The sequence below is a fragment of the Brachyistius frenatus genome, unplaced genomic scaffold (genome assembly GCF_029030835.1).
Source record: "Brachyistius frenatus isolate BFR_SWC_R1_liver_20210118 unplaced genomic scaffold, ASM2903083v1 Contig_41, whole genome shotgun sequence".
Classification (NCBI taxonomy): Eukaryota; Metazoa; Chordata; class Actinopteri; family Embiotocidae; genus Brachyistius; species Brachyistius frenatus.
The window spans coordinates 610,448-634,841 of record NW_027210640.1 but is presented as its reverse complement, the minus strand read 5'-3'; the positions used below and the strand labels follow the sequence as shown (position 1 = coordinate 634,841).

Genomic DNA, 24,394 nt, shown 5'->3' with positions numbered 1-24,394 from the left:
TGTCTATGATGAGGGCACAAAGACAGCAGAAGCAAGTAAATTAATTATCTCATCAAGCATCATGTCTGCATTGTTGTATGTGTGAGGTTCATCCCTCCGAGTATCAGGCCCACGTCAGTGCGGTTTGGCACTAAGCCGTGCGATTCATGCATCATGGTACTGGCATTACGCTCTATTTACAGTAAATTAGGGCTCTATCTTGATAACTGCAGCCATGAGGACATTTTATCTCCTCGGAGCGGCATTTTGATGTGCTTGTTCAATGGCCTTGCTGTACCTGAAGGCTGCCATACCTCTCACATGTGACAGATTCCCACCAATTGTCCGGCTTTGACCGTGAACTCCAGGTCACCCCACGGTCCCCAGGCGCAGTCCTGTTGAATATTGTTTCTCTGGCAGACATACTCAACCCATCAGACAGAAAGAGCATGCAGCTGCACCCAAACACTCAACAATAGGATGCTTGTTCTGGGGCAGAAAAGGCCAGGTCCCCTTTTTGGGGAAGGGGGCGATGTGAGCGGGTGGTCAAATATTTCAGGGGTTTTGAAATAGGATAATCCTTTGTGATGTTTCTTTGAATGGAAGCGATCGTCCGCAGGTTTCAAGAACATTGGATGAAGTGCAAAACTTACCTTACAGGTTAAAAGATGTATTTATTTTGCATCGGTGTTAAACATTGAGCATTCCCGCTTTATGACATAAACATATTTCAGAAATGTGTTTTCTATTTGGTTATTTATTCATTTGTAGTCATGACAAGTAAAACATCCTGAAAATAACAGGAATTAATGTATTGTTAAAGTATCAAGAATAAATTAATATATATAAAATATATGTAATTCGCATTGTTGTGACAGCAACAAGACGTAATTTATGATAGACTGTAACTGTCACACTCTAAAGATGACCATTTGATGACTTCAGGTTTTGTAGTTTTATTTTATTTTATTCTATTCGACAAGGCCCTTAATTCAACTACTGAAACGAAGGTGCAGACAAACACATGCACACAAGCATACACATATTTCTTTGTTGGAAGTATTTGCCAATTAGCAAGTTGTGGGGCTGGAGTGGTAATTAGGCTTTCCAGTCGGCTGGTGTCTGTGTACAGCTTAGCTGAGACAGGTCTGAAGCTAAACGCCTCGCTATTTGTCCAGCAATTATGTCAGGTCCCCATGTCATCGTACAGACGTGACCAATTAGCTGTGCCAAGCTGAAGTGAAAGAGAGGGATTATGGCAGAAGAGATGGGAGAGGATGAAAAAGTAGACAGAGAGCGGGTGTGCGGGTGTTAGTGGGGAGCTCAGAAGAGGGGGGAGAGTGAGGGATAGTCTGTAGGGACCAAGAGAGAATAAAGGCAGACAGAGGCTTTGGAAATGAGGGGAAGGAGAGGGTAAGGAGGTTGTAAGGAAGCTGATTTCTTCTTTTTTCTATTGCTGTATGATCATGTTTTTCATTGATCCCCTTCCTGACCGACATGTGGCTAAGACATGTTAATGCACAGGAATATTTATGCTAATGCTGCCTCACTGACTGAGTAGGGATAAGATATTAATCTTTATTGACATCTTAATAATTCTCCCTCGCATTATATGACATATTTTGATGAAACTGGTCTGCAGACAATCGATATTCCCTAGCTTGGAGTAATGTGACACTACGTCAATAGCCCTTGTAAAGTATACAGTGCTCCAGTTCATGTTGGAATTGGTCCATATTTACTTCAAACTGACATAGTATACTGCATATTGAGCACTGAATCAGCACCAGATATCTGGGCTAATCAAAAATAAACTCAGAACTAATGATATGGTCCCCAATCTGTCTCAGGATGGAGACAGTACTTGTGGTTAATTTTATTTCTTTATATTGTGATTTTAAGTTTTCTCTGCCAAAGTAGTGCCACAATGGAAAAACAAAAGTTTATTAAAAGGACAAATGACGAGATGAAATAAAATCCTGTGTCCATGAAATATTCTTCAAGAAGTGTCCAGTGAGTCTATCATCTGACAACAACAGTTGAAAACAAGATGTAAAAGTGCTAAAATGTATTCTGCTTGCTGCAACACAAAAATAACCCACATCATCTTCTGTTGAAACTTCTCTGAGTGTATCCAGTGGGGGAGCATTTCAAAAATATCTGCTCTACCCAGACACCAAGAAAGACCGATCCAAGGCTCCATATTTAATTGGACAGGGAGAGGGAGAAAAGGGAGCCAGGGGACAAGGCGAGGGGCAGATGAGGTAGAATCTATGATCTGAGCATCTTTTCCATTCTGCTGGAAAACAAGACTATTGGCTCAGTGCTTGCAGAGATGAGTGGAGCTCATATTAATTAGTGGGTTTGAAAGACAATATGGGGAGCTCTACTGCGGACTGTAAACTTTTTGATTTGATTGTGACATGTCTTGCAGATTTGCAAGGCTGAGAGCAAATCTACAGCTTTTGTGATGATAACTTTTGAAAAAGTTCTATCTGTTGAATTATGTAGCTTAATTTTTGGTATTTCTCTGGACAGGTGCGCAGTTCGACTCAATTTTTTTCACAGCTAAATTTGCTATTGGTCTTTAACTCGTAGCAACTACTTAAATAAAACAAGGAACTAATTAGCATTAGTGTTGCCTTCTCCGAGGATCAATATGCATTCATTTGCGCCTGTAGTTGACCGTGGGCAAAAAATATTTGTAGCTCGAAACTCAATTTGAATTCTTTATATTTAAATATGACGTGGACAACTTGAGTAATCATATAAAAAAATTGAATGAGTCAGATAATTTGAATTTGTACTATTTAACTTGAATAATTTCAGGAGAAACTATAATTACCCCCGTGTTTGTATGCCTAACCACTGAAGCTGTAAATTCTAAAACGTGTTTGGCTCACACACAACGTCAATCCTGACATCACAGAGAATCTGTACAAATATGGTCACAATCTCCCCTTCTGCTCCTCAGTTGTGTTGAATAATGGACAGAAAGGAAAAATAAAATTTTTATTCAATTAGATATTTGTATGAAATGCTATCATAATTAATGTTTGAATTATTGAGTTATGGCCACGAACATATTTTTTTAGATAACAGTTGCCTTTAACCACTAAATTGTTGCCAGTTAATCCTTGAGTCCAAGTAAATGTTAGTGCCAAATTTGAAGAAATTCCATCAAGTTCCTGAGATATCACATTCACAAGAATAGGACTGAAGGACAGGATAGATGTGAGGTCACAATGACTGTGACCTCTGACCTTTAACCACCCAAACCTAATCACGTGATCTTTGTGGCCAAGTGAACATTTGTGCCAAATTTGAAACTTCTGCACTTACCTAATTTTTCAGACCTGGAAGCCGTCCACTTTTAAAAGCCGTCCACTTTTATATACAATCTTTGATTCATTCTTGAATCCAAATGAATGTCACATTTGAAGAGACTTCCTCAAAGTGTTCCTGGGATGACCTTTGACCTTTAACCACCAAAATCGTATTAGTTCATTGTTGCTACCAAGTGAATGTTTTTGCCAAGTTTGAAGAAATTCTCTCATGGCGTTCTTGAGATATTGCGTTCACAAGAACGTGATGAGCGGATGAGATTGACGTGAGGTGGCAGTGACCTTAAACTTTGACCTTTGACCATAAAACTCTGATCAGTTCATCCTTTATGCCAAGTGAACCTTTGTGACACATTTGAAGAAATTCCTTCCAGGCGTTCCGGAAGTATCGCATTCACGAGCATAGCTTATTGTGAGGTGACAGTGACCTTGACCTTTGACCTCCAAACTATAATCAGTTCATCCTGAAAGCCAAGTGATGGATTGTGCCATATTTGAAGAAATTCACTGAGGGCTTTCCTGAAATATCGTGTTCACGAGCAGGGTTCAACGTGGGGTGACAATAGCCTTGACCTTTGATTTTAGACCCCCGTATCAGTTAATCATTGGTAAATATTTTACTTATTTTGATCTTCAGGTTCTGTTTTTCAATATAGTTTTTCAAATTTAGCAATTCAATTTTAGTTTTTAGTAACATATTTTTATGACCATAAAAAACAGCCTAACAAATATATTTATATATATTTTCTTTTAATAAACAGATGTTCTCAGGCTTTTTGTTTGCAAGGCCAAAAATACAGCATAAGCCTGCCTGAAACAAACGTCAAATCAGAGAGCTTTGGATGACAAATTAACAGTTTTGGCTTACAGGTACACTGAACAGAGATAAATCTGACAGTAATGGGATGTTTATCTGAAGCCGATCGTTATCTGAATTAAGGCTTTGGTGCCACTTCATCAAATCAGAAACATTCTTAGTATAAGTATTAAAAGACTTCTTAAAATTCTGGTAATGATCATGAGAGTAGGAGACGGCCATAAATGATGACGTGGTAAGATTGAATGTTTTTGTCTTAACTGCAGAACATGTGTGCGATTATTTGGTTATGGTACCTCCTAAACAAAAAACGGTTTACTTCAAGTCCATGTGGATGAAATGTCAGTTGAAAACACAACACAAAGACTCAGTCAGGAGATCAGGTCACATTTCTTAAATAATTTAATTGCAAAAGGGTCTTTTAAAAATATTTCTACAAGAATGCATCATCATGTTTTAGTAATTTGTTGTGTATGTCTGCACCATTAAATACATCTCAATGCTTTTCAAAGAGGAATCAACAATTGCATTTCTCAGTTCGTTATCCCCCTTCCCCCCGCCCCAATTTCACTAAACATGTACAGTACTCTCTGAAACATGTCACTTACTTTTATGAAGAGGGTTTTTAAAAGTGACCAAAAGACATACGTGTAATGAGCTTGTTAGAAGACAGAAGAAAACACAGTGCTGCGTGTGTTTATTTTAAAACAGACAACTGAAAAAAAGATAGCTTGAGAGTTGTAGATGAGGGGATTTCAGGGAGGGTGGATGTGTGTGATCTGTGGAAGATGTAAAACAGGGAAAGAAAGGTGTAGGGAATGTTCGGATAGTTTGAATCCTATTGGCACACAAAGAGATAACCACAACTGACGAAGCCTAAACTCTGCTGATCAAACTGTTTCTGTATAAAATGGAAACTCTTTCATTTTACTCTCTTACACACACACACACACACACACACACACACACACACACACACACACACACACACACACACACACACACACACACACACACACACAAACACACAAACGTAACGGTCCATCTTAATTTCAGTAACATGTAGTCGGATGGATAAACAAAAAAAAACACACAGAGAAGCACGTTTCTTCCCTCTCTCTGTCAGTGTTAAATATGAAACACTCTCATGAATGTGTGAAAATCCACTCAAAGACGAATTGTTTGCAGTTGAAGTGGTCACGGTGTAATCCTTTAAATGTGTGCAACACTGCCAGTGGAGATCATCACTCAGGGCCGGTTGACTTTGGTGAGCACAGCTCCAAACCCCAGCACACCATGTGCACCTCATCAATACTTCATGGAAGCTCCAAACTGCTATTTTTCATGACTGCCATCTGATTGTGTTTAGCCCATATATTCCCCCACCACCTCCCTTTCTGAATTTTTATACCCATCAACTGTGTCTTGTTTGCAACAGCGGGGTATCAGCAGATTGAATGATTGAGCTGAGAGGAGAAAGAGAGGGAGTAATGTTGGAAAATCCCTTTGAGTAAAAGTGAGATTCTGATTACATTATTTCTTCTGTCCTTTACAAATGTGGACTCTGTCACTCTTTTTCAGTCAAAATGGTGTTTTGCTTCAGCGGGAAACAAAATAATTGTGTAGAATGATATCAAAGAAATAGCTCATCAAACAGGCATGTTCAACCCGTTCTCATCATGTTAGCCAATACTGGCACTTCTGAGCCATCACATCAGAAACATGAACTGACCACTTGGATAAAAACAATTTAAAACATTGAGACTTATTTACTGTACACAACTACTTGACTGCGCACTACAACTGTTGCAGGTTAGTAAGCCCTTAATAGAGTGTACTAGCAGTGGTGAAAACATCTGCATGTGGAATAAGATGAAAAAAAAAAAATAAGGAACACATTATTGATTTGCATAATATCCTCCATGACTTCTGAAGGAACTTAAAGACAGGCTGACAAACTGGGAAGACACACTGCATGGGCACTGACATCACGTTATCGTTACACACCTAAGTAATCATATTCACATATTGCATCGATCAGCTCCAACTCAAACAATATGGAGGCCATCTAGAAGATCACACCAGCGATGCAGCCCCACGCCTTAAGCCGATACCTTCAAACACCCCTTGGTGAGAAGCGTAAATAGCGTGGTCTCGGTGATGCAGCTGCTATCATTTAAGATGAGGGGGGCTGCAGATTGTGGCTGTCTGCATGCCAACGCTGTTGATCCTGCACTGTACTAATCATGCAGCAGGCCGAGCTGAGACAGGATGATTGCAGGCCAGACAGGAAATGAAGAGAGATAATAATAGGTCAGCATGCCCTGTGTCTGCGCTCGCTGGATGTTCATATCCTCGTGATGCCTTATTCGCTGGCGCATCAATCAACCTAACAGACGAGGAGCAGCGGGTTTCTCTTCTGACAGCTCGCGATTCTCTGATGAGAACCTGTTGCAGGTCCTGCGACGGAGCTCCGCCTCTGGAGGCAACCGAAATGTTTGGCAGGTGGGCCGACTAGTTTGACACAACATTATCTCTAAACCCTCACCCTGATAATCTCTTAACAAATGATGGGTCGGACTACATTTGAGTTGGTTTGCAGGAGTTGAAAATTGTGTGCCTGGAAGACGATTAGTAACAGCTCTGCCTCACAGATGCTCAATATGCTGCGAATGAGGATGGATCGGGGATACTTCAGGTTGTGCACACAAACTTGAACACACCAACACGCAGTCAACACTCAAACAACAATATATGCACAGCAAAAGGGTGGCACGTTAGCAGTGGTCGAAACCATGGGGCTGTTTATCTCTTCAACTCTTTCCCCTCCTCTTTCCATTCTTCTTTTACTTTCTGGTAATTTCACTCTTAATCATGTCACAACAACACTTCAATTTTTTTTTTGTCAAAAACACCATTTTTTTCTTTTGTGATTTATCTTATTTTTGTTACAAAACATGTACAGGCTGTTTAGAACAACAACAAAAATACAATATCCAATTTATATGCAATTTATTTTTGTTTAATAATCATCAATTCATCAGGCGAATCCTCTTGGAGTTTCTCTTCCTTCTGATTGTTCCAAGTCCATGGTCCCAAACGGCCTAAAGTCCATCTGGGTGTTGGTGATGGGGGGGTGTGGGTCGGCGGGTGAGGTACAAATAAATACATAGGGCAGGATGTCAAGAAATTTAAACAAGGATTTTGATTATTTCTAAATCCAGATTATAGTAAGTAGAAATTAAGGTGTCCATCATGGTCTCTCTCAGTTTCTGCATGATACATATATATATACTTTTATATATATATATATGTTTATGTCCAAAGTCCATTTTTTTGGATTCAATAAAAAAAGAATGTTTAACAGTTGTCCACAGAATATAGCGTAATTGTTTCAGATATATTTGCTCCTTATCACAGTTCAGTTCATGCGTTAATTCTCCATGGTGGCAAATAGCGGAAGCTGTATTGTACAGTATACTCGTGTGCAACTCGACACAACCGCACATCCAGGCACACTTAATCACACATACACGCACACACGCATACAAAAATGCACACAAAAGGCCAAGGGGTCTTTCTATGGTGTCGCCAGAGTCCTCGTCTCCCCCAATCACCGCAAGTGTCCAGTAGGGGAGGAGGGAGTGGGGAGGGGGGGGGGTGTACTTCAGTTTGACCGGCCATTTTGAAACCACAAATCTCCCAGAATATGTGTAAGAAAGCAAAAAAAACAAAAACAAAAAAACCCGAAAAAAGTAGTGTGGACAAACAAAAAAATAAAAAAGTTTTTATGAGTAAAAACCACAATTGATGGGCAGGTGTTCCCCAGCTGTGGAAGCATCCTGAGTCACTGTAGGTCAGAGTGAAGAGGTCGTCTGGTGACCTACTGAGGAGCCTGCAGCCAAAACAGGTGTCCGAGAATGGGGCTGCCTTCATTTGACCTTTTCAACCTCCGTCTATCCTCTTGACCTATGACCTCAGCCCATCATATTTCCTCTTATAGCACCTCAGCCTCCTCCAGCAAGTGCCCTTTGAGATAACGCACCTTCAATATGAAGATGGAGAACTACACACGTGCACAATAAAACAACTATCAGGGAAAGAACGGCCCTCTCTCTACTGTGGTCACGTCGTCTGCTCTCTGGTTTGTTTTTTCGATGCGTGAAAACTTTTTCACTTTTCTTTTTTTTTTAACCAGGGTGACCACTCTTTACTGAGAGCTGGGATGACGGGTCAAGGGGAGGGGCGCTTGTGTGAGGATCACAGCGTGACGTTTGGGTTACAGGACTCGGGCCAACCTCACTAAAAACACACATGCATGCAAACATCAACCCACTCCAGAGCTGGTGAGGCACGCATGGGACACAAGGGGGCTAACTCTTTCTCCTCTTTCAAAAACACACAAATTCTGTTTGGATGGAAGAAGAAACAATGACGGATAACAAAAAAGCAGGAACAGGAAATGTAAGTGGTAATGAAATAAAGAAAAGAAAATATATTCAGAGGCACTGCAAGCCAGTTTCATAGAGTCTAATTGGCAGAGATGGGTCAGGCAGCTCGGGTTTTCCAGTGGCCCTCTCTGGCACAGTTCCTCCCCCCTTTTCCTTGTCTGGCTGTCCTTCGACTGCATCGGTCTGTGTGTTCCTGTCGCTCACACCTGGACAGGAAGTGTTTGGTTCATCTGTAGTCTCATGTCCTGAATGCTACCGAGAATCTTCTTCTGATGGCCGGCCAACGTCACCCCTATCCGCAGCAAGTCCCTGAGGAGGGGAAAAAAAAAAAAAAAAAGAACAGGTGGCTCAGTCATAAAAAATAAAAGACGACAAACATCACATGTCCCAAGTTGAAGTGCATGTTTCACTTTTCACTGCGAGTGAACACACACTCTGCCAGGTGGGAACGTCACCTTGGCAATCACCCATAAAATGGCTTCCTGAGAGTGTGCTAACAAAATGGGGGCACTCATCCAGCTCCAGCGAGCGTTGGCCTTAATGCAACATACTTCTGTTACTCAGCAGGTGGGCGAGAGGACGGTAGTCACAGGGCCATAACGATAGTTAATGATTAAAGAGCAAACTTAGCTACTGTTGGGCAGCTGGTGGACTTCACAGAGGCCACAGAAAAAAAGGGAAGCAAGAGAGATTATTTTTTGTAAAATATTAGACAGATTATTCAGCTAGTAGCCTGTCGTTCATCTTCTGTCTGTGTGTCAGTAAATCAGCTTTAAGTTGCCCACTGTTGTACGACATTTTTCAGCACTCGGAGACTACAAAATGTAAATTAGCCTTTAGCCAAGGGGTCACACAAATAGGAAACTGCTGACATACGGTTGACATTACTACACTCTTAAGAAGGCCTGGGAGAGCACACCTGCTTCGGCCGTCATTAGTCATTATTCGCTGTGGCCATGTGGGTTTAATACTGTACAGTAATATCAGGAGAAACTCTCTTTTCCGCTCGCTTGTTTAATTTCCCAGTCGATAGCTGAGCAGAGACTGGATGCCGTGTCGGGGCAGCGATTAGCAGACTGCTGGGGCTGCGCCACTGTCTGGGTCCTCTCCCTTCACACACACACACACACACACACACACACACACACACACACACACACACACACACACACACACACACACACACACACACACACACACACACACACACACACACACACACACACACATCCACAGCGCACATGCGTCCTCTCTAAAGCTAAATCAGGGGTCATCACCTCAACATCACACAAATAAATGGTGTATTTTTTTTTCTTTTCCTATTTTGCCATTCCCATCAGTACAGCAACGGAGGATGAAATGATAATAAATGGGCACCATTAGAGGAATTACTGGCCATTAAGGGCAACAGAGAGGCCCAATACAGCACACCTGTCAGCCTCAGCCAAATTGAAACAAATTACCCCCACCTCCACTGCCTATTATGCAGCTAATGAGAATAATTTATTTATCATAATAATCCTAATTCATTTATTTGATCATCACTAGCCTCCTGTTCTTATGACTTCCATTACATCATTTCCTGTTTGTAATCACAACAAAAGCCGGGCGAGTCGTCGATATCATGGTTAAGGAAGCAGCAACAAAAGATCGCTGAAAAAATGTACGACAAGGAGAAATTTTGAATTTTGATTGTAAAATTGTGATTGTAGCGCCGTCATGATTAAATAATCCTCTCCATTCTGCAGCAAACCGATCCTGATTGGCCAATTACATACTGAATAATGGGGAAAGCACAGAATATTTTGTTTTCTAATTTCATTTTCCAACATGATCTTTCTCATCTCTCTTGGCAAGTTGTGCTGCCAGTAAATGTTACATTTTCCCTTTTAAAACTAGTGGTAAACAACATTAACATGCATGGTACTGTATGTCTTCAACGTGTGATTTATCTTCACAGCACAACAAATGTACTTTGAACTGAAATGTCAGCATAATGTCCACATCTGATAAAATGTGCTTCATGTTTGTTATTCATTTGACATCTGAGGCTGCTCACAGTCCACTTTTCCACATCTTATCATGTTTAATTCAGCCATGAGACTATTTTTAGTCCCTCAAGGTCAATCTGCATAGCACTAATTTGACTCTCAAACTCGGCTCAGTCAATCACTTCAGGCCCGATTAGCTCCACTCACTCTGCTGTCATCTGGGCCACCAGGTCAAAGGAAGCGAATCCGGCGTTGACGAAGTTGTCACGGTAGCGGCTCATCTTGATAGCGTCCAGCCAGTCCCCCACAGTGGTGAAAGTGGTATAGTCTGGCACACAGCGGTCAAGCAAGGGCTGGGATACCCTGCAATGGGGAGGAGGGGAGAGGGGGAGAGAGAAAGAGAAACAGAGAGAGAGGGTTAAGGTCGTCACTCTGCTGCCTCTACCGGCCAGCCTCACCCCCAAACGCCCCCCGCTGAGCGCCACCTCTCCCATTTCTCTGCATCTCCTCCTCATTTCTCCCCCTCTCCTCTCCTCTCCTCAATATGTAAGGAGTTGTGTGCAGGTGGGGGCACGTTTATGATTGTGGAGAGACTGGCTGGAGTTTTGGGTGGTGGATGTTGGCGCTGCAGCTGGTGAGGCGAGGTGGTGAAATCTGGTCCTGAGTGATGACCACCCACATTGGGATTTACAAGAAATCACAGGATCAGATTTTTTTCATTTGATATCATTACAAAAACAGGTGTAAGAAGTGAACACTTTTTAGTGCCGAATGCGGCATCAGTGATTTAAGAAGGTTTCCAACATGTGCCCAGGAAATATCTGGATAACTCTCTGCTCGTCTGCTGGTTCCTGTTCTTCTTGTTACAGTGACATGTCACTGTGTTGCATTGGGAGCGACAACACAGAAAAAAACAACTTGAAATTCAATCTGTGTGGTTGTACTGAGTTGCACTTTCAAACCACCGACAAATGTGGTTTGAATTTGATCTGGACAGATTGAATTCCAGTGCAGTTTCACTGGTCAGTTCAAATCAAATTTGGCCAGTTGGTATGAAGACGAGCTGAACCAACAAGCCATGCTTGTTTTCCTACATAATTAATGCATTTACAGCGCGTTCTCCCAGGGTGCGTTTAAATGTTTTCAGCATTCTCCCCGGATCTCTTGAGGATGCATGCGACACAGAGGTAGAAAGGCATTTTTGTAAAATGTTTATGAAAAGGGAGGAATATCTGAGGAATGTAAACACAGATGCTGTTCACGTGTGCGTGTGGTTGCACATTCGGACTGACTCATGATTCTGTGGAAGAAGTGACTCACGAACGTACATGTGTGTCTGGCAGTGCATGTGTACAGTTGCGTGACAGCTCCCGTCTGAAGCTGTGTTTGAGCGCATTTTGCACGTTCCTGCACACCTGTTGACAGCCCCAACCTAACCTCCCGCCCTGATCGATGCTGCAGATAGAGAGGCCACCTTGGGAGTTTTAATAAAACTGTGCAACAACTCAGAGTGAAGTAGAGCTGATGAACAGGAGAGGAGGTGGAGGTGGAGAGGATGACGGGGAGGTAGAGGAGAAGAAACTGATGAGGGAGCAGGCAGAGAGAAAGAGCAGCACTGTCTCCCCTCCTCTCTGCTCTGTTGATCCCTGTCATCCTTTTTGATGGCATTAGATTCATTAACAATTAAAAGAGGAATGGAGAGAGAATGAGGGAGAAAAGGGAAAAGGCATGGCGGGGGAGTTAATAACAGTGATACAGAGGCTCCATTGAGTGGTGTAGATGGAGTGATGTTTAATAAGGCCTGTTCTTTGGAGCCCACGGCCTCAGGCGGTCGTTAGCGCCAGACTCTGGCTTCTCTTAATGGAGTATTGTTGGTCCTCCTTCTATAAAGTTACCTTCAAAAGGGTCCAGGCTATTGCTGGTCATGTGAGCCACAAGCACAAACACAGCAGGAGAGCTAGATAATACTGGGAACTAGCAAGTGAGACTGCAACGAGCCAAGCCTAGATTCATGAAGACCGGTTGGGACTGTCACAGAGTTTCTCCAAAGAGTTAAGTCACTGTTTGATAGGAGGCAGTTCAATTCTGAAGTGTGAATTTGTCTATTTACACCAGAGACTCAACAGTAGAAAAATAAAAAAACATCACTTCACTAAAGCTCCTTTGGACAATTATCTTCGCACATGCATCACAATGTAAAGTCAGGGCTATATGATACACACAACCACAGGACTTATCTGCCAGACAGTGTTAGCTAACCTAGTGCCACCCTTCAGTGCCGACCAGGACGACTGTGTCATCTCTCACTCCTCCCTTGTTAGGTCTGTCGGCAGGAGGCCACCTCTCCGCTGGCCCGTTTAAAATCTCGTTAGTGGCTAATTAAAAGCCGCTCCCATCTCTTTTTTTTCATCGTCTTAATCGAGCTAATTAACCGCAAGCCTAATCTTCTAAGAACGTCACTCCGGTGGCCAACCGAGACCCTGGCTTCCCCCATGAGCCCAACCCAGGATTGTCTGTGGCCCTCCCTCAAGACAAAAAGACCCTGATGCAGGGACAGATAGGTAGGTCACCCTTCTCTACACTCCAACTCCGCCACCTTCCTCTCCTCCAAATTCTTTCTAAGAAACAGGTTGCAAAGAAAGATAGTTCAGCTAAATGTAGATGTGACATCATTGATTGAGCTCCCAGTTGGTGGAGGAGCTGCTTCAAGGGCCGTATCGAGCGATGGTAATTTGGATTTGCATAATGGCTCAGCCTGCATTTGTGAGAGCTAAAGAGTTGTATGGGAGGAAATCTGCACTTTATAGCAGTGAAGAGATTCTCACAGCTGAGTCAGAGCGACTCACATCCACTGCATCAACTGGGATAGGGAATATTTGCACAGTGGAAATCATTATCGCTGTCGCTTTGGCTCAGGTACAAATGAAATGACTCGGCCAGTCCTCTCATTACTGAAAAGTCAAGTGACTTCATTCAATAAATGCATTATATGTTAAAGACCTCCTTCAACATATGACTTAAGAAAAGCAGAAAGGACTGTTAAAGAGCAATAAGCACTCATACTCAATAAGAGATGACCGTAATCAGACAATATTAATTTACTTTATAAAGCTCAGCGAGGAGCCCGAGGGAAACTCACAGTGAAGCTTTACTGAAGTTAATGTGGCCAACTCAACTTTTACATAAGGCGATGACTAAGACTTACCCAGTGGACTGTGCGCTGTTGGTGACCACCTTGAGGCTGGCAGCGTTGCGAATGAGTTTATCCAGCGTGGCCACAATCTGGGTGAATTTGGGTCGCAGGTTCCTCTCTTTCACCCAGCAGTCCAACATGAGCTGATGTAGGGCTGTGGGACAGTCCATGGGCGGGGGCAGGCGGTAGTCCTGTTCCACAGCATTTATCACCTGAGCAAGAATGGACAGCAGAGAAATCACAATCACTCCTAATCGCCCGTGGTGATTTGTAGTGGAGGGTGGAATAGAGATGGGTTGATGAAAAGTGTAAGAGATAGAGGACAGGAGAGGCTGAATGGGGGAAATGATGGAAAAGTCAGCAATAAATATGAAAAAAGGCTTTAAATTGTGCATAGAAATAATGTCCAGAGTGAGTGTAGGTGGGTGGGTCTACAGTGGAGGAGAATGGCTTTTAGAAATGGAGAGAAAAAGTGGTTGAAAATTGCTACAATTGAAGGATTTAGACTTTATATACTGTGTGTGTGCAGAAAAACATTCCCATATGAGCTTACATCTTGATTGCTCATGTCCCAGTACGGCCGCTCGCCGTACGACATCACTTCCCACATGACGATGCCATAGCTCCACACGTCGCTGGCTGAGGTGAACTTCCTGTAGGCAATGGCCTCAGGAGCCGTCCAGCGAATGGGGATCTTTCCACCCTGTGGATATGCGAATGAGTAGGTGAGCATGAAATACTGGAGGGATGGAGCACAAACACAGAGTCACACACATACAAGAGGGAGAGAGAGGGTGAGAAAAACAGTCTGAGGGAAACATGGGTGAACAACACATGGGCGCATGCTGCAGAACCCAAACACAAAACACCAACACGGGAGGTGAACGCAGGAAAATGACGTACAAACACATGACGCTAGAAGAATATTTAATGTGCTGCATACTGCATTCTTTAACATCAATACATCACCATCATTTCAGTCCTTTCATATGAACTACAAGACAAACCGAACTGTTGGGCGGGAGATTGCTATCTTCTACCAGCGGTGTGCCTCTCAGTAAAAATCACATTTACAAATTGACTCGACTGCTTCCCGTCACCACAACACTCGTCATCCCTCACTCATCCTGACATTTCTCTGGGTGTTTTTTCTTTTGCTTTACTAAACAAGACGTACATGTTGGAAGTGACTTTTCAATCAGCCTAAATCATAGATGAGTTGGAGAAGAAGAGAGACACATTTTTTCCTCTTTCCAAAAGATCGGTCCATGAAGCCGACAAACTCAACTTCTGTTTCTGGGTTAGACGAGGCTGGATGTCTTTATACCAGAGCTCATGTTCATATACAACTCAGTGGAGTCTTTCCATCATGAATCTTAACTTGCTTTTGCCAATTTTACATGTTGTATCATGTGACGATAGGAGCCAGAATCAATCTTTCACATCAAATTTTTCTGTCATTTGTTGGCTGAAAATTTGAGAACATTTTTGCTTCATTAGAAACACAGAGCAGCATGTTAAGGTTAAGTGTAAAATTGTGCGAAGCATTCCCATATAATTTGAAAAGTCGTGGTGTTCCGCTGGTGTAACTTTTATCTTTGGCTCACTTAGTAACAGACATCTGCTTTATAGCTCTGGCCCGCTGTCCATATATGTTATTTACCTAATTTATGAGCACCCGTTTCTTTTCAGCTCAGTATGAGAGTTTCAAATGCGTTTATGTCCTCTCATATGTTTCACAAAGGGTGGAGCTGAAGTCTATGAGTGGGAAAACACTGATTGATATTTGTTTCAACTGTTCTTCTTATTTCACTCGCCTGTGCCGCAGTGACAATAAAACAAACTCTCTCTACCCTGAATGATCACGTCATGTGGGAACAGACTGTGAATTGATTCGTGAAGAGCTAAAATTATAACAATCGTGATGTATTGATGTAACAATGTCACATGTAGCACCTTTAAACATCTATTTCAATGAATGCACACACAAAAAACATACAAATGAAATGTATACAGTAACTCACCAGTGAGCTGGTGTAGGTGGGATCTGTAGGATCGTCCTCGAGGAAACGCGACAGGCCGAAGTCCGACACCTTACACACCAGATTACTGTTAACCAAGATGTTTCGGGCAGCCAAGTCTCTGTGCACGTAGTTCATGTCTGACAGGTACTTCATGCCTGCTGCGATGCCGCGCAGCATGCCAACCAGCTGGATCACTGTGAACTGCCCGTCATTGAGCTGGCAGAGGAAAAGAGAGAGTGACAAGGATAAATAGGATTGTAGATCAAGGTTGTATGTTTCAAAGGAAAATACTGGATGTTTGTCTCTTATTTACCTTTTTGATCCTATACCTGTCTGTCTATTTTCAGTGTTTCTTACTTTCTACAACGCATCATCTCACCTGCATCTTTCATCTCCCATCATACCACACTGTAATGTCTTCTTTTTTACCTGCTCATCCTCCCTTTCTCTCTATATCTCCTTATATTACTCCCTTTTCGCTGGCAGACAATGTATGATGTGACTTTGAGGCAGAGATTCATTGGAGACTGAGCTCTTTGTAAATGTCACCAACAGCCTGAATGCGGCATTCGTCAGATATCTATTGTGCTGCTGAGCTTAAGGAGACCTTTTAAATCTCCAAAGCAAGTGAAATAACTAAAAAGAAAGATCAAGCAGATTTGGATGGGCTTATTTACTGGGTAGTGTTGCATTATTGATCAAATCAGATCCATGTTTTATTGGGAGTAGCTTATATTAGAGTGATTCGTGTGTGTAATGTTTTTGTTTGTGTTCTTTCTCACCCTTAAAAAAGAGTCCAGCGCCCCGTTCTCCATGAACTCGGTCACAATCATCACCGGCCGACTCTTGGTGACCACGCCTTCCAGACGGATGATGTTGGGGTGGTCGAATTGGCCCATGATGGACGCTTCAGACAGGAAGTCTCGCCTCTGCCGGTCAGTGTACCCCACCTTGAGAGTCTTGATGGCTACGATGATCTCACGGCGCCCGGGAAGCTTGAGACGACCGCGGCACACCTCCCCGAACTCTCCTGCGAGAGCCCAGGCGAGACAGCCAGAGAAACAGCAAAAGAGGAAGAGGAGAGAGATGGAGGGACAGAGAGAGAAAGAGGGAGGGAAGAGAGGCATGACGGAAGAGTGGAGGAGAGTGGGGGAAAAGAGGGAGAGGGGACAGTTAACTGGTTAGAACCAAGGAGCCAGGGAAGGGTAGCAGGAGGAGTGGGACAGGGGGGGCTGCAAGAGAAGCCATGACTCTAGGCCAGTCTCAGGGGATGGTGGTGGGAGGGGGAGCATACAGTGATTTTGTACTGTTAAACTACAGATTAACAAAACAACATGGTGAGTGAGAGGCATGACGGTAGAATGTGAGAAGATGTAGGACTGAAAATACTGAGGTTGAAATTAAGAAAAGGGGTAAAGTAGGGAGACAGGATGGGTGAAGCTGATGGGGGAAAATGGAGGAAGGGGTCAAGGATCGGGAGGGCGGTGCTAAGCGTTGGAGGGGCTGGAGTAGCGGGCACAGGAGGAGGAGATGGGTGGAGAAAGAAGCTTGGGGGTCTTCGGAGTTGTGGACGCTTTACGTTTAGAGTCTACACCAAGCGTGTGCAAGAATGCAAGAACAAGTAGGCGATGAGCGTGACATGGGTTGACATGGTGTCAAAGGTGACAAATGAGGGGGGAGAGAGGGCGAGGGATGGAGGGATGGATCGAGGAAGGGGGAAAGGGGAGGAAGGAGACAGGGAAGACAGGGGTTGAGGGTGTGTCACTTTAAAGGCGAATGCTGGGAAGCGACGGGTTTCAAGTAGTAGCCTCAGCAGCAGAAGAGCTGTCGTAGTAGCAGTAGTAGTAGCAGCAGTAGTAATGGTAGTAGCAGAAGCAGTAGTAGGGGAATCCCATCTCTGCAATCACAAGGTCCTCCATTTTGGCTCAGAAATATATGCTAGATAAACTCAAGCTCACATGGTACAGTCCTGCAGCTTTTAAGCAGAGATATTACTTTCAAATATATCAAATACATAAAATACTTCATGGTCTACAACATCTAGAAAAAAGGAATACAACCACATAGTGGACGAGGTGTAGGTGCCAGGAACATGGGTCAGATATAGTGATCCACTAGAAGCCCTCTTTTTTAATTAAGAGGTTCTCAAGACACTGAAAAGTGGGCAGTGTCAGAGACAGCCAATCCTGGACTAGAAACAATTCAATATCTTTTGCCCCATCCAGACGGATTTCATATTTTAGAGTCAAATTGGGGACTACATCCAAACCTTCTTTGTTTTGGCCCACACTGGCATTTGACAAGCTCCTGCTTATTCTCCTTATTCTTAAGTGCTGTAAAATCCAAAACGTATCAACTACGAACTGTACATTTTGTGTAGCTAAAAAGTACATACAATAAGTTTCACAGCAATGTACAGCAGAGTGCTGTTAACAGAATAATTACTATTATGCAGATTAAAACATAGTGTTTTAATCATTCTGAAACTTAATTTTATATTTGGTTGTTAATTTTCTGTCAAATATTTTATATTTTAATGAAATATAACTTCACATAACCGTATGTTTTGGCCCACGGAGATTCAGATACATTTTTGGCCCTTCATGGGTAAGAATTTGGACACCTCTCTTTTAGAGAGATGCTGCAGATACATATTATAGTATCTTGCTTTGTGTTACTCAACACATCCCACAGTCCAACACAGCCATAGATAGCCATCACCCATTTGATAAGCCTGTAGCAGCTCGACATGGGCTTTCAGTCACAACTGTATGTCAATGACCAACTAAACGATGAATACATTCTTGTACTACAGTCGACAGAACTGCTGAAATTCAAAACTTGGAAACAGGGACTTCCATGTGTTTATCTGTGCAATACTTTAAAACATGTCAGGCCAACAAGTGTGTTATAAAACATCGGGGCTGTAATTAGCTCTGGAGGACATGAGAGAAGACTCACACACACACATGCGCTCTGACAGGATTAAAATCTCTAAAATGGAAATGAATCCTGTCTGTATGGGGCTGCCGTTTTGCATTGTCCAAAATCTGGTTCCATTAAAGATTTTTAAATAGTTAGAAATGACTGTTGTGTCACACTTAAACTGAATCAATTTCCATCCACTGTATTGCTCTCGTTCTAGGATTGGGCTCCTTTTTTTTCTTTCTAGGACACAGGTGAAATGATGAACTGTACAAAAGGAATTACAGCTACTCTAAACGCACATGGCAAACGTAAGGGTGGTAGGACTGTGAGTCCTGCTAACTTAAGAAGAAGGGGGAAAAAAAGGACACAGCTAGTCAGGCTTTAAACACAGGAAAGCATCTGTAAGACTGGGAAAAAAAAGGATTCTAAGAGGTGACGAGTGTGGTAGAGGGGGAGGGGAGCAAGAAGAAGGGCAAGCGATGAATTGAGTGAAAGTACCGCTTGGTGTGAAGTCCTCTAACGGTATGGCCTGGAGGTGACTAGCAGTCTTCCCCCTGTAGCTCAGGAGCTTTGGTGGGTTACCTGCGCCAATGACCTCCTCGATCTTCACGCAGGACACGTCGATCTCCTTGGCAAACTCGCGCACTGCCTCGTTGGGGTCCTCGTAGGTGAAGGGGTCAATGTAGACCTTCATTCCCGGCGTTACTATCGGGGATTCAGTGGCAAGAACGGGAAAGTGAATATGTGCTGCCAAACAAAACCTGAACAACTGATAATACTACGTGATGCTGTGAAAACAATCAAGTAAGCAAGACCCCTCGTATCGCTTTATCTTTTTTATATGGGAGCTATTCTTCAGTGGCTACGGAAACTCAATCGTTGCTGTGTTGAAGTAAAGGAACCCTGCTGCTGGAAAGAGGAGATCTTAGCAAAGAGACTTACTGTACTGCTGCAGTTTCTCTGTGTACTCCGACTCAGAGCCATTTCTCTGCTTTCTGTTGAGAGAGATGAGAACACCAAGTGAGTGACTTGGACTGCACATGACAGTGGAAAAGAACAAAGGCACGAGGAGAAAACAGATCCCTAATAATGTCTGGGTGTAGCATTAGATGGAGTCGCAGGTTCGGTGAAGATGTTTAGTGTGTTCACACTGGAGGCGAGGGATGCACCGATACAGACTGTATCAATGCTTGCTGGTGAGATGATTCATACTTGGAGACTGGAAGTCTAAACAAAAGGATATCATGCCATTGTCTGCAGCAGCAAGTGAAAGCCATTCACTCTAGGTGCCCCGAAAATGAGCAGCCGAGACAAAAGCAGACTCAAACAGCAAGCTCAGCTGTCTCGCTTTCTTCGCCCTACAGACATCCCACTGTTCATATCAATTCAGCCGGAATCTTATTTTCTCCTCATGAAAACAGTGCTGTCCTTCTTTCGCTTCCTTTTTTATTCATCTATCTACTCTCTTTTTCTCGTTCACCCACGTCTCTCCTTTTCTACATCCTCATCTTCCTGCGTATGTCCCTTCCGCTCAGTGGTGGGGATGGGTTGGGAGGGAGGGGTGGGAGGCACGGCGGATCGGGAGAGGGGGGGGGGGGGGCTGGGTTGTTGAAATTACATGTTAATATGCTTCCTTTGTTGTCTCACCAGTAACCGGGGCCAAAATACCCGCTGGTGATTTACATCCGATTTCAAATTCTAATTCTGTTCTTGTATATACCGAAGCGCTGCGTTTTTGTATTATTGCTATTTTCTCCGTCTCCTTCGGTGGCAGTCAGAGCGGCGGCTAAGCCAAGACCCTGAGAGAGACACGATGTAGCGGTGTGAAAATAGAGGAGAGTGAAGCGGCAGGAGGGAGAAGCAAAGTAGGGGGATCCGGGGAGATTATTATTCAGTCTAGCGTGACCGATGCCCACGCTTGTCAGCCGCTGCCTGAACTGGCTAGTGGAGGGAACCCGGTGGGCGCCAGTCAGCAGTGGGTGCCAGCCTTTCACACATACAGTATTTACACACATGCACCATTTTTGCCGCTTGACAAATGAGTTGTATAAGGATAAACGAGTGTGGTTACACCCAGCTGATGCAGTCTCAGACTTTTTGAAAGGTTTGCTCGCATCTTCCTCATCAATTGGGCTCAGAAGACAGGGGCGCATCTGGTTTCTTTGTGGTCGGGCAGCCGCACAGTTGATTCGAAGTGCTGGGCCATGAGGGCAGGCCTATCAGGCCCAACAGCTGCTCCACCATGCTGTGTCCAGTGAGCAAAGTAGCATTTTGGCCAAAGCTGTTTACTATTCACAGATTCAGAAGGCTAATCTGGCATTCAGTGGCCTCACAGGTGGCGCAGCAATCCACTGAGACTGTTCTGGGGTGGTTTGGAGGACATGCAAACAAAGTTGACATTTCAAGCTATCTAATTTTTCTTTTCTTTTTTTTCAGCTTGAGGGAAAAATATTACTGTAAGTCCTTGTTGTTTGAGCACATTATGTAGAAGTGTTTTGCCGCACTATTATCTATTCATGTCTTACTCTTTTAGAAGTTATATTCTGACCTGAGGCAGACGATAGCGATGACCACAACTGCGATGATGAAGACCAAGGTGGCAGTGGCTGATCCAACGATGAGTGGCAGCTGCTCCTGCAACGACTTTGGAGGGTCCGCTGTAAGTGTCAGAGAGAGAACGGGGGTTACTGAGACGTGCCACACATACACTCACAGTAGCTGCAATCTGAATGCAATCTAATGTAAGAGCCAGAAGAGTGTGCCACACTCTGTGTGCCGGTAGTCTTCCTGTAGACTCATGTGCCTCTGAGGCCTCATTCAGAATCATATGCTTACATAAGTAAAATCGTGCCCTTATTTTCCTCCGGCTGTATTGAGCAGAATGAAGAGTGACCTGGGACTAATAAATGTATTTATAAAGACAGCAAAATAGACTTTTCAGTCCTTTTACATTGTCTGCTAAGTGATGAGTTCACTGCAGAGAAAGAGTGAGAATGATAGCTTGACTGGCTGCACAGAAATCATCAAATCATAAGTCATTTTCTCTATAATAATTTCACTTCTGTCTCCATGGAGAGAGCTTCTAACGCTGTAAGCTTTTGAGCCTCCCGTTATGCATAACACTTTTACAGAGGCACTGCCACTAAGCCACAAGTATCCCCACATATCCCTGGGTAATGAAGTAGGTATGGGAGTAACATACTCTGCAGGTTGGTGCTGAAGTCAGCCGGGCTGCTGTAACGGCCATAACCAGCCACCGTCCGGGCTCTGACCTGCACCACGTAAGGCGTACCGGCCTTGAGACCTTCAATGCGGGCATTGCTGCGTTGCGCTGTCATGGTGTGGGCAATGGCCTCACCCTGATCCTGCGCACACAAAGACAGTGAGGTAAACAATACAGCAGCCCCAGGTGCTGTCCCATTCATCGTTATCCCTTCCCTGATCCTCTACCCTCCCTGAAAACAGTTTACCCATCTGACCATGCAGGGGGAGGGAAAAAAAACAACAACATATGAAGATGGGAGCAAGAGGGAGATATGGGGAGAGCAGAGTGGAGAGAGTGGAGCTGGTATGTTAATCTGACGAAAGAGGACAACAAACAGATCAGATATACACTGAGTGCCTTTGTTCTCTCCCCAAGGCAAATCCAGTCCCGACTCTGCAAGAAAATACAGAAACTTTATAATGCATGGACTGAGAGAGACAATGGGGGGTAAGAATGAGGGCAGGCGGGGTTCAGAAAAGGGCAGAGCATAATAGAAATGTGGGAACAGATTGAGAGGAGAGAAACATGAAGAAGGGATGGAAAGAGAGAGAATAAATCGAGGAGGATGATCACACAAGAATGGAAATGAATTGCCTCACAGCAACCATGTGTTTATCAGCAGTGGCATTGTTTCCCACATGTGTACAGAAACACAGATGAAACAGAGACCATGCTAGTGAATGAAATTGGATTGAATTAGAGGCGTTCACTTACATTGCCGCTTACCTTCTCATGGTACTTAATCTCATAATCCAGAATGATTCCGTTGGGTTTCTCTGGAGGCAGCCAGGATAGGCTCATGGTGCTCGCTGTGGCCGCCATCAGGTGAACCGTGGGCACTGCAGACGGAGCTACACAGGGCAGAACAAACAAAAGGAAAATCCGCTTTATTTATCGTTTTTCTCTGTTATGTCTTTTGAAGTTCTCTGCCCTTTGTGTGTCCGCGGAAGGCCAAATACAAAGTCTCAAAGGCTGCGAGCTTTGCAAGAAGCTTTGGGCAATAGTTAGTATGCAGAGCCATTCCCCACTAATGCTCAAATTCTCCCTCCCAGAGTCCCGAGGGGAAGCAGAGGGGATGTTAAATTCTCCGGTGACAAGAGAATCGAAGTGCAAAACTGATGGATAAGTCTGTGGTACATGCAGTTTCCTCTGTCATACAGCGACTGCAGACTGTATGAGAACAAACACACACATACAGCTGCAGACTTTTCACACGTGACTGCGTGCTTACAGTGTCGAGCAAGTGTTGGAAACAGTTTCCCTCTTTTTAAAGTTATTACAAAGACTACAAACTGCATATAATATGCGCAGAAATATACATGCATGCATTGGTTTGTGCATACACAATCACAGTGTGTATGAAGCACATTGGCACTCCACCCACTTGAGCTTTCCATGCTTTGTTCACATGTGCCTATTAACGGCCAAGTGCTGTCTGCCTCCCTGTGTCTCTTTCCTCTGTTCTAAGTTCAGGCTTGTTCTGTACCTCTGACTCACTCCCTCCTCTCGGTCTGCTGCTTTTGTTTCATAACGTTCACGTTCCAGTGTGGTACCTTCTCTTCGAAAACAAAGTTCCTCGCTTTTCCCCAGTGCTCGCACACAATCAGCCTTCTCTAATTTCCCTTTTTCACAGTCCTCCTCCACTCTTTACTTTTCTTTTTTACCTCTACACACCTCGACCTCATCTCTGTCTCAGGGCCCCGTTATGGTGCCACAGAATTTGTTCTGACGACGCGCCGTCCAACCGAGCTGGACGTGTTAATAGTCGGTTTTCCGAACGACCAGAGAGAACTGTGGAGTGAAAACTCGGCCATTGCAGAGAGAGAAAAAGAGGCCAGTATTGTTTGAATTCTGGGATACACGTTTTTTTAACAGTCTATCCAAGGAGACATTGACAGTGTTGTATTTGGTTGTAGATGTGAAAACTGTTACAGACAGTTGTATGATGACTTAAGGACAGCTCCTCTCCCACCTCTGCACAGCCAGCTTATCACTGCGCGATGTGGGTGGGAAAATCAGATTGTCTGTTTCGGAAAATTACAGACAATGGTAGACACAGACACCCACAATCCGATGTTGGAAAGGTGTACGTGTGTGGGTGGAGTTTTCAAAGCTATATGATCATCCCACATTTAGTCCGGGCTGAACACAAATCCTGCTTCAATATCTCTGCTTTCCTCCACACCCCAACTCTCCCTGTTTTTGTTAAAAGCTCTTACATCCCCAGTTTTTCGTTCTTTGATCCTCCCCCTTGCATTTCCTTTCTCCCCCAGCTGCCGGCGTTTGTGACCAGACAACGTTCTGTTTCTGTCTCTTTCTTTGGTGCTCAAACCTCCCTGAGTCTCTCCCTCCCCTGCCAGCCCCGTCCATTCCATCTCTCCATGTCTCTCTTTCTCCCCAAG

The 24,394-nt window shown here is 43.8% G+C and overlaps 1 protein-coding gene across 12 annotated transcripts in view; it reads right to left on the bottom strand.

Annotated features, from left to right (window-relative positions):
• Nucleotides 1-4,524: 4,524 nt before the first annotated feature.
• Nucleotides 4,525-24,394, bottom strand: part of LOC138623023 (ephrin type-B receptor 3-like) — a 62,758-nt gene continuing 42,888 nt past the window's right edge. Inside the window, exons 6-16 of one of the 12 annotated variants that reach the window (XM_069702247.1) lie at nt 22,707-22,843; nt 21,930-22,092; nt 21,276-21,384; nt 19,670-19,722; nt 19,226-19,444; nt 16,582-16,829; nt 15,800-16,015; nt 14,329-14,514; nt 13,788-13,987; nt 10,790-10,945; nt 4,525-8,900 (exon numbers count right to left, since the gene is read on the bottom strand). In XM_069702247.1, coding sequence (XP_069558348.1) covers nt 8,792-8,900; nt 10,790-10,945; nt 13,788-13,987; nt 14,329-14,514; nt 15,800-16,015; nt 16,582-16,829; nt 19,226-19,444; nt 19,670-19,722; nt 21,276-21,384; nt 21,930-22,092; nt 22,707-22,843 — 1,796 coding nt within the window. In that variant the 3' untranslated portion in view covers nt 4,525-8,791. The remainder of the gene's footprint in view (nt 8,901-10,789; nt 10,946-13,787; nt 13,988-14,328; nt 14,515-15,799; nt 16,016-16,581; nt 16,830-19,225; nt 19,445-19,669; nt 19,723-21,275; nt 21,385-21,929; nt 22,093-22,706; nt 22,844-24,394) is intronic. The other 11 variants (XM_069702250.1, XM_069702252.1, XM_069702254.1 and 8 more) reach the window with 11 other exon arrangements.